Source organism: Phalacrocorax aristotelis, chromosome 5 (genome assembly GCF_949628215.1).
Source record: "Phalacrocorax aristotelis chromosome 5, bGulAri2.1, whole genome shotgun sequence".
NCBI lineage: Eukaryota > Metazoa > Chordata > Aves > Suliformes > Phalacrocoracidae > Phalacrocorax > Phalacrocorax aristotelis.
This window is the reverse complement of record NC_134280.1, coordinates 23,316,003-23,330,215: the sequence shown is the minus strand read 5'-3', so window position 1 is coordinate 23,330,215 and position 14,213 is coordinate 23,316,003. Positions and strand designations below refer to the sequence as shown.

The 14,213-nt window shown below is 36.0% G+C and overlaps 1 protein-coding gene across 1 annotated transcript in view; it reads right to left on the bottom strand.

Moving 5' to 3' along the window:
• Positions 1-6,968: 6,968 nt before the first annotated feature.
• Positions 6,969-14,213, bottom strand: part of GAD1 (glutamate decarboxylase 1) — a 37,578-nt gene continuing 30,333 nt past the window's right edge. Inside the window, exon 17 of the mRNA XM_075093425.1 lies at positions 6,969-13,935. Within this exon, the coding sequence (XP_074949526.1) occupies positions 13,762-13,935 (174 nt within the window). The 3' untranslated portion in view covers positions 6,969-13,761. The remainder of the gene's footprint in view (positions 13,936-14,213) is intronic.

Sequence of the window (14,213 nt, the reverse complement as noted above, 5' to 3'; positions counted from 1 at the left end):
GCTTAAGAATCAAATGAGCAGTTTGTCATCTGAAATCACCTCACTGAAAGCCAAATGACACAGAACAATAATGCTTTCTGTGCTGCTGACAAGAATGATTCAGTGGTCCTCACTAATGCCACCTGCTCAAATGCTTTTCTCAGCAAGCACAAAGTTTGGGAGATAGGAGCTGGTGAGCCCAGCTGGGTCCCACTGGGATGTGCTGGAATATGTTTTATTTATTTTGAGATGAGATTTGCAGGTGTCAATGTAATCAACAGAATTGGTGATTTAGTGTAATGTACCAGCTGGAAAGACCCAGTTAGTTTCTGGAGCTGCCTGTTTATTCCTGCTGGCACTGGCTGTCCTCTTGCTGTTCAGGGAAGACCACCATTAGAGTTGAAGGGCTTGAGTCCTGCAGGATCAGAATACCTCTTTGAATGCAGGGACTACCTTTTAACACACTATGAAGAGAGCAGCATTATTCTTGAATCTTAACCAATAGAAGGCTTCTTCCTTCCTACTTGTAGGGGTAGCATTTAGGAATGTGTTAGAACTGATGAACAAAAGCATTAATTTGGACTTTCAAAGATACTTCTGGAAGATGTTTTCTCTGTTTTCAGAAAGACAGACACCACCTATCAAGTGTATTTATTTGAGTGTCTTGCCTTGATATGGTCTCAGACCTAGTGAACTATGGGATGTTCTACAAACTTGGGTGTTGTCATAAGCTCAGGCACTGCTGGAACAGGGATATGGGCTGAGAAACTTCTAAGGAAGATGCAGCAAAGCAACATCAAGGATAGGAAGAGTTAAATGGCTGAAGAAAATTAAAGACAGATGATCACTTGGTATTCTTCCTACTTAAGTCAATGTGAAGGGGAAAAAATGCACTCACCACAAAGAGTCTAACAGAAGCACAGAGGAAATTGCTGCAGCTGAGAAACGAGCAGGGGAAAGGCAGTTTACCCACTGTTTTTGATGGAAGCCACAGAACTGCTAGAAAAGGAACAAAGAGTGCTGCAAGAGTCAGAAATTGCAGGCTAAGGCCCAGATACGGCAGGAGCTGAAGGAAGCACAGGCTCACAGTCATGGGCCTACGTGGGAGCAATTCTCAGATCCAGGTGTCGCTGTGAGCTCTGTCCTCACCCCAACCTCAGCCTTCCCTCCAATTGCCTTCTCTCCAACTACTGCTTCTCTTCAACGACTACTGAAAGCCCAGTAGGAAACACAAAATCTACTGACGCAAACTTTAGAGTTATATTTTTTCATATTAAAGGCAGTGAGACTCCTTCCATTACAAATTTCTATTTTGTATTAAAAAAATTTATCTGTTAATATACACAATATAAGGTTTGTGGGTTTTTTCTAGCTTATTTCAGTTTTACCTTGTTTTTCCTCCTTGCACCCTCCCTGGTAAAACTGGCTACTCCCTTTTGCTCAGGCTTTAAAATGTCCTTCGTGCATACACTTTGCTGGGAAAATGAGAACTGGAAGGAGGCAATTTCAAAATCTGATCAGTGCAAAATGCAGCCAGAATGCGAAGTTGCACAGACATCTTGGGAAAGTGGTTCTGATTTGCTATGGTTGTGTATTAAAAAAATAGATCAATTAATTGACCTAACTCTGTCGTAGTGAGAAATAGCAATATCATAGAGCTTTTAAAATAATTACTGCAACATGGGGAACAGTTTAGAAAATCCCACTCAGTTGCCTTAAAAAGTTGTCATTTGCAAAGTGTTTAGTGCAAAGTGTTGGCAAAGCTGTTGAAACAGATCAAAACCAACAACTTTAAGAACAGCAATGCAATTTTAAAAGACTGCCTTAGTCAATACCAGTCATTCATTAAGTAGTCCGAGCACATCAGCCAGAGAGGACCCCAACACCCTACCTGTTTAATATTTTCTCTGTTCTTAGGGAAACCCCTGAGTCAGTGCAAGAGCTTTCTAATGGTTAAACACCCATCAAAAATATTAAGACGATTGTGGGCAATAGTTTTATTTCTCTATTGTAAATACACAATACCATTCTTCTTCACCTGTAAGATATTCCCAGCATGTTTAATATTATATTTGTTTAGGCCAAATAAATATAAATCATTGAGATAAATCTTGAAATTTAACTCTTCTGATGTGTGATAAGGGGATGGAAATATTTCATTTTGGCTCCTCCCTTTCTACTGTGTCTCTGCTTGTTTGTTTGGAGGGTTTTTGTTGGTAGTGGTTTCAGTTTTTGCAGATTTCTATTTAAGACTTTACTACACCAGGTCTCCTTCCCAACCCCAAGTGGAATAATCTACTCCCACTTCCAGGTATGTGCTAAGACTTCTCCATCACATACAAAAGGAAAATAGGAGACACCAGAAGTCAGGCTCATTCTCATTCTTCGTCCCTGGAGATATTCAAAAGTAGTCTGGACTTGGTCCTGGGCAACCTGCTCTGGGTGGCCCCATTTGAGTGGGAGGCTTTAACAAGATAACCAGTTTAATTACAGACGAAGTACAGTACCCACCATTCCTACACCATTATGTGCAGCTGTACCACAGCAGCAAAGTTTGCCAGGTTAACGTTGTTGGATGTTCAGCCATGAAATATGAACCTGAAGTTGTAGCTGGAAACCCAGGTGCAGGCTGACAAAAGGGATGCAGAACATCATCTGTGGTCACCCTGGCCTCATTCTCCCCCAAGCCAGCCTATGGCTATGCTGTAGCCACATTCTTTGTAGAACCAGGGTAGTACAGCTGCTTCCAGGCCATTAAGTTTGGCCCTAAGTTTCCTTTGTGTAATTTCACTAAAATTCAATAGAATTACACTAGGGTGAAGTCACTGTTTGGGGGGAGGGGTGGTGGTATGTTAGGTTCTAAACTACCTCCTTATTTATGTTGTTAGGTCTTAATCTGTTAGAGAGCCATCAACAGATTACAACCTAGCTCCATAAATTAGGAATGTAATTTGTTGATAGTGTCCTGTTTTGTTGTTGGTGTTTTTATAAATAGAAATCCCACTAAATCCCATGAATTACAGTCAACTGCAAAACAATTGCAACCATTACTGGACCAGCTAAAAGCAATTAAACGGCTGCGTTTTCCAAAATGTTACTGAGTTCAGAGACCTACAAATAATATGGACTCATAATACTAGCGACAATTACAATATGGCTTATAAAGCATGGATAACTAAGAATCACATGATAAAGATCTTCAATTTATTAGGTAGTTTAGAAGTTATTTGTAGTGGGTAGTGTGCAACAAAAGAAAGGAAAACCAAATGACAGCTAAAATCTAATATTTTATATATTTTTATATGTAAATAGTTTGGATCTAATACTTCTTATTGTTTTCTTTGCTTCTTTTAGAATAACTGATCAAGATATTGGGTCTGACACAGAGATGTATATGTATATACACACACAGTCCTCCATGAGAAGATTCTGCATAACTTACTATGTAAAAGCTTTTCAAACAGTAATTATTTTAAAAAAAAATAAAAAAGGAACAGTGTCAGTGTGACTTGGTTTTGATGGACAAGAATCTACCAGGTCTCATCTCCCATTCACAACTAGGCATAAAAGCCTGATTTTATGTGCAATAGGGAAATGGGCCTCCCTTTTTCTAAATCCTTGTTAGTCCTTGTTGTAACTGCTAAACAGCTGCCCAGATTGTTCAATCTGTATTTCAGAGAGCACATCAGACTCAAAGCAAGTAGAGATAGAATACTCTGTTAGCTCACATGACTTGCTTCTACCAGTCTTTGCAACAGTTTTCTGTAGAGTATATTTTACACTGTTTTGCTTTGCCTTTTGTAATTTCACATTATTTTAGTAATGAAACTTGTGTTATTTAGCCTAGGAAACCAACACATAATTTGATAGACATCCACACTAGTAGAAAATTAACCTGATTTAAGATAGCTATACATAACTAAGCAAAGTGGGTAGAAGAAAACTTCATCTCTCTACATAATTCCTCTTTGTACCCCTTGCTGAGTGATGTAGATGTACACTCAGAAGGCTGCTGAGTGTAGATGTAAAAAGTGCTTCTGGTGCCTACGGAGGTAATGAAACTATATTACTGCTAGAAAAAATTCTGTGCATTTAAAATTATATAAATAAGCAGTTAGGGACAGGTAGATATTCACATTGACATTTCAATGTCAAACGTATTCCTACAAAACAACATACTGTAAGCTGGTATCTATTTCAAACTATATGCAATGAGTGTTGCTTACTCAGCATTGATTCTATTATCAAATTATTTCTTGGCTGCTTCTGATGTTTTACCACTTTGTAAGTTATTCAGCCTGAAGAGTGTTGGATATTTGCTTTTTGCCTGCTGGACAATTCTACTATTTTCAAATCGGCCCTGTGTGACTCTTCTTTGGCATACCACCACCAACCATTTTCTCTCTCTTCTCCTTTTCACTTATACCTAAGAACCCACCAAAGTCAGAATGTCTGAATTAGTTTTGCTTTCTTCTGTTAGAAGAACCTCCCAAGCTAATCTTCCATTCAAAGAGAGGTGTAAAAGAGTGGTTGGCAGCCTAGCAGAGAATATACACTTGTACACTCTCTCTCTCTCTTACACACACCTATTTGAAAGGATTTGCTGATCCGTTTGTTGGAAGGATGAGCAATATGCAATGCTCTAAAGGTGGATATACAAACCATTATTTACTTCTAAAATTTTGTGGATGTCCTGTAACTGAAGAATAATTTGTTGTTGCAACCCTACAGATGTACACTTGTGTATGAATTATGCTCATTTAGAAATTATCTAGGTAGGGAGACAGATTAATTAGTAGTTCACTATGTAAACCCCAAAGGGAAGACACAGTCCCAAGTAAGGGCCAGTTATTAAAGCTTTTTTAATTAATTGTTTTTGCTAAAAGATGAAAGGGGAAGAGGCATTCCTGTTGTAAATTCAAGTCATGTACATTTTTCTGAGTAGCCCAACCAAGTCTCTATGGTGTAATCCAGTGATTTCAGTTCCTTCTTTTGACCACTTTGCCAGTTTAATGGAAACAGCTCTGGACTGAGCTACAGACTAACGGAGAGAGTCTCCAAATTTCGCAGAGACCCTCCAATTCCACCTCTGGACTGCTTCCTGAACAGCAGTAATTGTACAACTATAGCAGCATTATATATAGAAAATCAACACAAGTTCTGAAGTCTTCAACAATAGCTAAGCAGAATTATTTACATTACAGTCACAGAATTTCTGGGAGAAAAAGAAAACCCGCAACCTAGAATTAGGCTTTTGGGGAAGGCAAATTGTAGTAATTACTGGCCTAGTAGCTCTTTTTAAAGTAATGTTGATGTAGTCAGAAGCAAGAAATTGTATTGAGTTTTCTTTCAACTGCAATGTTAGCTCTAATGCTGCAATCAGAGTCTGTGTTACTCACTTAAGAAAGCAGAGGGAGCTGTCTGATGGCAATTACAGTTCTCACTGCTAGGGAGCCAGGTCACAAATTAGCAATCTGTGACTTCTCATCATATGTTGCAAAAAGACAGGCCTTGTATTCTTGGGAAAACAAGAGAATATGCATTGCATTAATACTGTAAGATAGGGCTTGTAATTAATTTATACCTGCAGAATAATTACATTTCACTAGGACTGATTAAAAACAATAAAAGCTACTCATTGATATGGGGTATTTACAGCAGGGAAACTAAACCTGGTTCTTCTGTAGTAGGGAAAAAACCCTCTTCTTTAAAAATATGTGGAATAATTGAAAAGCCATGATGATGCAAAAGTGTATAAAGAAATATAATAGCCCTGAAACATAACATAATCAGGTGCAAGTAATATACTTTTAAAGAGATAAGTGCACCAGATTATTGCAGCAGCATACCTACTGACAGATTAAAACAACAGGTTATTAAAAGTCATAGTTACAATGAATTAGTAAAAGCTGTGTTTTCCACAAATGGGAAATCCTGCTATAATTGAAACCACTATGGTTCTTTGGTTCAGCACTATCAAACCCAGCACATAGAGTTCTCACCCAGTAAGGCTCTACTCCTTGGGAAAATCAAGAACCATGCTAGTGCGTTTAGCAGTTGCCGGTGCCTCACGTGTGGCAGAAGAGTGAATTAGCTGACAGAGACAGTCAGTAAGAGTTTTTCTTCAAAGGGTGCTCACAGCCAAACACTGCAACCAGGAATCATAAAAAAACTCAAAGTAATGGAAATAAAACATTCATCACAAACAAACTAGCAGTCAGTCTGGCCCTATGCCCACAAGCACAAATGTCAGTCTTACCCTGCAGGCAGCCTTCCCGAAAGTAAAGGAGGAAACTTAATTGAGATTAATGGCCTTTTTTCTGGGGCCCATGCAAAGTCCTAATTAATAAGGCAATACATTGAACAGTGAACATAATTTATAATATGTGCAATCTTTAGAAGACATAAAAAGCACTGACCAACATGACACTGAGTGAGAAATGTCTTATGCCTTTCTCACTTTGCTTTTAGAGACATTTTTACCTATCTAGTTTAAAGTTAGCATTCCAGGTTTTATTGAAGGCCAATAGGCTTGCTTTATACACCAGCATTTTCCAAACTCTTTCTGATGTCACACCAAGTAGATATGGCTTCAAATCATCTTACATTACAGTCAGAGATGATAGGCTTCTATAAATCTAAATTAAAGTAATTGCACATACATTTGTTGATTTTGCTTGTAGTGACATTCTCCTATGCTTTCTTGAAATGTTAAACTTAGTTTTTCTCCATTTCCTATCACCCGCAATGATCTTACATATTTTTTCTCACACTGTTGTGGGACACCACCTTTCCAAATAAAACAAGGCCAAAATTTTTCACATGGTAATTCCTGCCTCAAGCCAACTGTTCTCAGATGAACTAGGCTGGTATCCTGTTAAAAGGTATATATAATTTAAGAATTTCACATGATAGAGATTTAAACATTCATATACATACACAACACACACATACTTTCAAAGGTAAGAGAAAATAATTTACTATTTCCTTCATTACATACTTGCTTAATGTTATACTTCAAGAATCTTTGAGGATGTCCTGAAAAGTGCTACACAAAACAGTCAACATCATGCAAGACTTCATTTTTTCTCATACATGCCAAGTATGTACATGCAAGTGTCCTTGTGTTTTGTATAAAGAAATATAAATACACTCACAAATATACATATAAAGTATACTTATCCAGTCTGAAATAATTACATTCAGATGCTGAACAGATTATCTAATAAATAGAAGAAATAAATCAAGGTGTGTAATATTTTATCTTCACATTTTTCTGTTACTGTCATTACTAAACAATGCTCCACTTTTCCTCAGTAGATAGATCTATTAAAACAGAGAATCCAACTTTTTTTTCTTTACCAGGTCTACTTAAAAACTTCTGCTTGTGTCTAATCTTTTATTCTAAACATAATTTTAATTCTGCTTTGTCCAGAAGTCTGGTTCTTCCAAATGCTCTAATGAAACCCAAATCCTTCCATGTTGTGCAGCCATCCTTCCTTTTAACCTTTGCTTTCAGTCAATGCTTGTGTCTTCTCATTTCCTTTTCGCTAGTTTAGTTGCAGTTCTTGAGTGAATGGTACTCCTGATTCATGTATCAACACCCTAAGCATAACAGTCACAATTTGCAAATTACAAAACACTAAAGAAGAAATTCAGGTAGATGCAATTCTGTTGACCACAGCGAGCTGTACCTAACTACAGACAACTTCACTGTGGTCCTAACATTTTATTGAACAGTGTGTATCTAAGCTGAACATTCCTTAATATTCACACGTGATACAATCATCCTCCATAATTTTTAGTACTTTACATTATGGTATTTGCATGCTACACCGATGGACTTAAGTTTCTTTGCAGCATGTATTTTCTCACACCTAGTTTGCTAAATAAAATTCTTTACCTTGGAAAGAAAACTACTTAAGAAAAGTCATCCTACTTGAAGGATGCTCATCTTACCCTAAAGCAACCAAACCCAAATTTGTTACATACTGTTAAAATCAGTGATGGTTCTATGGATAATGCATAAAGCAGTAATTAATCAGCTGTGTCTATATCATGAAAAAAATAATTTTATACTTTTATTCGTTCAAAATGTATTCTTATTTTTTCAATATATTTGGTGTACACAAAAATAAGAAGAATTTAAAACATTTTAACTCCCATAATAGAATGGCAGGTTGCCCCAAACATGGTCTAGAATCTAAGGTTTTCAATCATCTTTTTCATATTATACATGATATATATCAAGTATATATCATGCATAGATAAAGACGTATCACATGCCAAAAGCTTTGCCACAAAAGCTTTAATTCGTACTATATTTACACAGGGAAAGACTTCTGTTTTGTACTTTATATTTTGTAATTATTATGCTTCACTCAAGTCCTATCATGAAAAAAAAGTGTTTCCCTGAAGTTATGCCATTCTTATAAATTTTACATTTCACATGTTTTACGCTCAAACTCAGTTTCTGGTGTATTTTAAAATGTCTATGATTTTGTATGAAATACACTGAATTTGTTTGATGATACTGCATTATGTATAGCCTTTTTTAAGGGGGTGTAAGAATTTCAGTATTTTTTCCTACCTCAGACTTAGGGTCTCGTTCTCTTGCTTTATTAGGAAATGGGCTTTCATTTCCGAGAATGGGAAAGATTAATTTATGCAAACATCAACAATTCTCCCATTGACTTCTGTGGTGGCAAGATTAGGCTTCCCTTGCACACCTTTACAAAATTATTCTTATAAAACATATTTACTTTACTCACAAATAAAGCTGCCAACATCACATTTATTTGTGTTTCCAGGCAACATTTTTACTGTAAAATACTGTGCATTATAATGCTTAATACAAAGTGGCTGAACAAAGAAACCCAATTCTAACTGTCTCTGTTAAGAATACTCACAGATTTTCTGCTATGAGAATTTTAAATGCTTTTGCAATCAGGCACACGGTATCCTCTAGTACTGATTCCACAGTGTATTGTCATATGACCATGAGGGCTCCTCTTACCATCATTGTATAATTTCTTGCCAGATAAGACATAACACTATTCAAAACACCTTTAGGCCTGGTCCTGTCCTGCATTCTTTTACATACAGAAGAGTACTTTTTCAGTCAAGCAGATTTTTGATTGCATAAAAATATTCCAGTTCTGATTGTGTGCAGATTTAAATGTGCTTAATAAACAAACACTGAGATCAGCCAGTGGCATTGCAAAGTGTGCAAAGTTAAGCATGTATTCAAGCCTTCCAGGGAGTAAGACCTGTGTTACAAGAAGTAAGTTTTATAAATACATCCACAGATTAGACAGCAGGGTTTTTACCACAAGGGCTTGGTCTTATTCTTTTTACCCATTCCAAAGTTCCTGTTTGATTTCTTGGGTCCTCTGTATAAGTTGAATGAGGATTTCAGAAACTACACAAAACACCACACAGAAAGATTTTTAGATCCTCTATTTTTTAGCATTTCTACACAGCACTAATGTCTCAACAACGCCATTCAAACAGATCAATGTTCAGAGCTTGGGGTCCTTCCTCAGTCTGTGTTGGTATAAGCTCACATTCAATTCACAATTAAAACTAAATAGTAGCCTTAGCATTTACCTCACTGTTTTTAATGTGAGAGATAATGTTGTATGGCTTTTGTCTCATATTCTTAAGGAAACAAAAGAGCTCACAAAAATTATATGAGACAAATTAGACAGTTTTAAGATCAACTTTTATTGAAAAATTAAAACTGCATTGCATATCTTCTTTATAACTTCAACATTTCTTAAACCACAAAACAGAGATTCTGTCTAAAAAATCTCTTCATATTTGTCACCATTCAAAAAACAGATTATGAACTAAGTCAATGATGATTTTAAAATTCTGGGTTACTCCCAAGGCCCCTGGTTCCGTCCGTCTGTTGTGAATGGTATAATCTAACTATCTTCTCTAAAAGTACCTTAATAATACAATCAGAATTTTTCTCATTCAAAATCAACAGCTACTGTTCATTTTTATCCAATGGTCAGTCTTTTCCAAATAAATTACCTCAGTTAATAAGCACTGCAGCTACGTGTTCAGCTAAGATCTTGGCTATTTTTTATTTGATCTGAAATCACCCACAAAAAATTACAGTGATTGTCCATGTGATTTTAAAGGCAAAATTGCTACCTTAGAGTATATTTTAAACCTCAGAAAAACAAAGTTACTCACCTGGAATTGCAATGCTTTGAATTAGTCAACACTTCTGTATATCCATACTTCCTGATCTTTCACAGTCAATAGTGTATGAATTAAAAAGCAGGAAAACTGCAGGTAAGCTTTTGTCTGAGAAGCTGTAACATATTACTCAGATGAAAATTACCTACTGAGAAGAAAACACAGATGAGTTTTCTCACTGATGACTGTAACTGCTCTGTTAAAATCAGCTAACCAAGTCAGAAATTATTGAGACCTGTGCCTGTGGAAGCGGGTACATATAATAGAGAAACACTCCAGAGTCTAGTATTAGAATTAAAAGCTTTGCAAAAATCTAATTGTGGGTATCATCTGTGTTGAGACATAACACCGCAGAAAGACAAGATAAAATGCAGAGGGTTGGAAGATAAATTCAAATTCCCTGTCTTTAGAGAAAATACCTCTGTGATAATTGTCTCACTCCTTAAACAGGCAGAAGGAGCTCCATTATTTCCACCTAGCTGCAAAACATCAATGGCAATAGGTAGAACCCCTAATGCTTTTGACCTCCAAAACACAAGATGCTCTATTAAATGAAGAAGCAGAAATTTTAGTAGCAGAACATTGTATGTGTGCTGAAGAGATCTAGCCCTATTTCTGGCTACATCACAGGACTGTCCAAGGTTTGCTGTATGAATGCCAGTAAGTCATACTATGGTCTTTCCTATAGTTTCATCATCAGTTACATCAGGATGATACTCTTTACCTAGTTTATATGCTTCTAGAAGATACATTTCAAATACAATAAATTATTATTAGACTATTGAGATGATTATCTGGATACAAGGTCCAAGCGGTTAAAATATTAAGGTTAGAGGATTATGGGTAAGTTGGGATCTTTAGTAATACTGTTGCTGAAATATCTTGACTAGGGAGGTGGAGGAAGTCAGAAATTCCCACCTAAGGCCTCGCTGAAGAAATCACAAGGACCATGGTGCTGCTTGTGTGGAAGACGTAAAATCCCCTAGTGAAGCCAGGCCAGCAGTTATACATATTTGCATTGATTATACTATGCATACTGTTTCTCATAAACAAGAAGGACTGAGGGAAATCTTTCAATCTTCTGTAGCTGCCCTTTGAATAAAGTAGAACTGCAACAGACCAGATTTCAGGCAGAAGCCTGTAAAACAGAAGATGACATGTACTTCCTCTTCAAAACAAACTTGTTTCTGTACTCTGAAAAGAGCTCTCAGTGGGAGAGGCCCTCTAGTTTTGATGAATAGCTGGTATCTATAATGAATGGCGTTTAATATTATGGAAGTTGGTAGTGAAGTCATTGTTTACGCTGACTACTTCTATATTGCAGGCCCCAGGACACACAGCATGGATGTTTACATCAAGGAATGTTAAGTACTGAAGACATGGTAAGATATCAGGGTTATAATTAAGAAAGATTGAGGTTTAAGATAACAAAAGCAAGAAACCAACTACACTGTCTTGAGGAAAATAACTTAACAGAAGAAATACTGAACGGGTGAGATTACTTGGGGGTTTCATGGCATAAAAGTAACGATATAGATAATCTTTTGAAAACCATACTCATAAATCTAAAAGACAGTGACAAATTTACCATTATTTTTAGATTAAACTCTAATAATTTCAAGAAAAAAATTCAGGAAGTTACAGAAGAGGGATAAGCAAGAACCCTGTGAAAAGCTGGAAAGGCTGTGCTATATGATACAGCATTTACCATGACAGCTTCTTTCTTCTCCCTGCTCTGACCCAGACAGCATCCAGAGAAGACAACCAGTGGGACCTGCAGGATGGAAATCTCTCCTTGTTGTAGCTGTCCTTCCACAGGACTGAAGGGGGGACAGAGAGGCTGTGAAAACTGCATAGCATGACTGCATTCCACTGAATGTTTCTAAAATAATTTAATTTTTTTACTGATTTGGGGGGGGCAGAGAGAAGAAAAGAAAAACAAATTAATTACAGACTTGCATAGAAGATACCCATAAAAGCATGTCTGAAAAGATCTGAAATTAACATATTCTATTTATCACCATGACAGTAACTCAGCAGACACAGGACTATTGAATCCTCATTTTGTTCCACTACTCTGCTTCCAGTATAGAGCTTTCCACCGGGTAGTGTTGATTATCTAATGATTAAAACTGAACATGCTACAGATGACTCTGGTGTCTATAGTTTGCAAAGTCTAGCCAGTTTAAACTGTTGTGACAAGCCAGCTGTATTTAAAGATTCTGAGATTACTTTTGGTTTTATTTATTTTATAAGCTCCTAAAACACAGTGAATTCCATTTCACTAGAAGAATGATGCTGCTTAAAACTCCCATAGAAATGCTACAGACCTTCAGGAATCTTCCTACAGAATTTAGTTAAAACGGTCATAGAGACAGGGGCCTTGGTTAGCAACCAATATTCACTAGAAAAGCATTCAGAACACCGAACAGACAGTCTGACTTTACAATAAATAAAACTGAAAAATCTAACAGATTAAAGGGATCTCATCATTTGACAGTCTATACACAATGTTAGAATTCCTTATATTCAGTAAAATTATCTGTAAGTTATTACTTTAAGGGCACTAGGATTTAAATGAAAGTGTCAACTAATATTTTTGTATTTTTTCTTTGGCTCACAAAGACACTAAAATACCATAAACATTATTTAGAACTTCAATAATATATAAATAGGCTACATTACAAATGGAAGAAAATACAAGACAACTCTTCAGCATGGTAAATCTCTGCATATAAATAAGCAAATATTTCATATACCTACAATTCAACAGTTATCTTGCTGTAAAACTATTACATTTAAATCCTTTTACACAAAGTCATTTAACAATAATATACACAATCTACACAAATTAACCTCTAAAAATACAGCAATAATATACCTGTTACAATAACTCTGCTACTATTATCCCCTGATGTGACACTAAAGGGGAAATACAACTATTTTACTTGAAGGTGCTGTTAGAGATTGCTATTTTGTACGTGAAAGAAGCACCGACAATAAGATTTAATACTATTACACATTTTCTTTAGCTCCTAAGAATCTACATTTCAGAAATGTTTCTAGATGTCTATTTTTACCTGGCAGAAAAATCTGTAGCACATTATCCACATCATTAGTTGTTGACAGGAAAAGTTAATTCTCTTAAAGTGGAAAACATGCTGTGGCTTAGATCTAAGTTTATAACCACTTTTTATATATATATATATACACACACGTATATATATATAATTATATATATATTTATTTATTTATACTGTACATATATACTGTGCAGAGTTCTTAATTTGCTATTTTAGTTCTTACTAATTTCCTGCTGACTACAATAAACAAGACCAATGTAAGAGTCAATAGTACTTCAATTTCAAGATAATACATTTTCCCTCAGTAATATGATTTACCAATACATCTATGTTTCAGAAGCCTATAGTTGTTTTGTTTAAGGATGTCTTAGGAGATTGGAACTTACAGAAAGAGAATTTCCTTAAAACATGTTCTGCAGAACTGGGTTAAAAAATAGCCAGTGCTGGGAAACAGTGAATTAGAGAAATAAATAATTCAACCACTGTATTACAGCTCCTGCCCCAATCTCTCTATTTCCTCAATGAGGAAATCAATGTCAGACTTAGTTGCTGCTGGGTTTGAGATGACCATTCGGAAGAAGTTGACTTTATCGCCCTGAGGCTGATATCCAACCATGGTAGTACCTGACTCCATCATCAGTGCTTTGATTTTCGGTGCCACCTTTATCAGAGGGGGGAGGGGGAGAGAGACAGAGGAGAGTAATTAAAAACTTTTAGCTTTTCTTTTCATGTCACAAAATTTCTTAATTTGGGAAAAATAAATGGACAGATCAGAAAGGCACTAGTTTTTATAAAAAGATCTCTAAGACAAATAGCTTGAAAAACTGAATATGTAGGATATGTTGGATATTTGAAGGAAAATAGACGACAATAATATCTATCGTTTTGATTAATAGACTAATAGCACCCTAGAGTATTCACTATATAATAATTTCATAT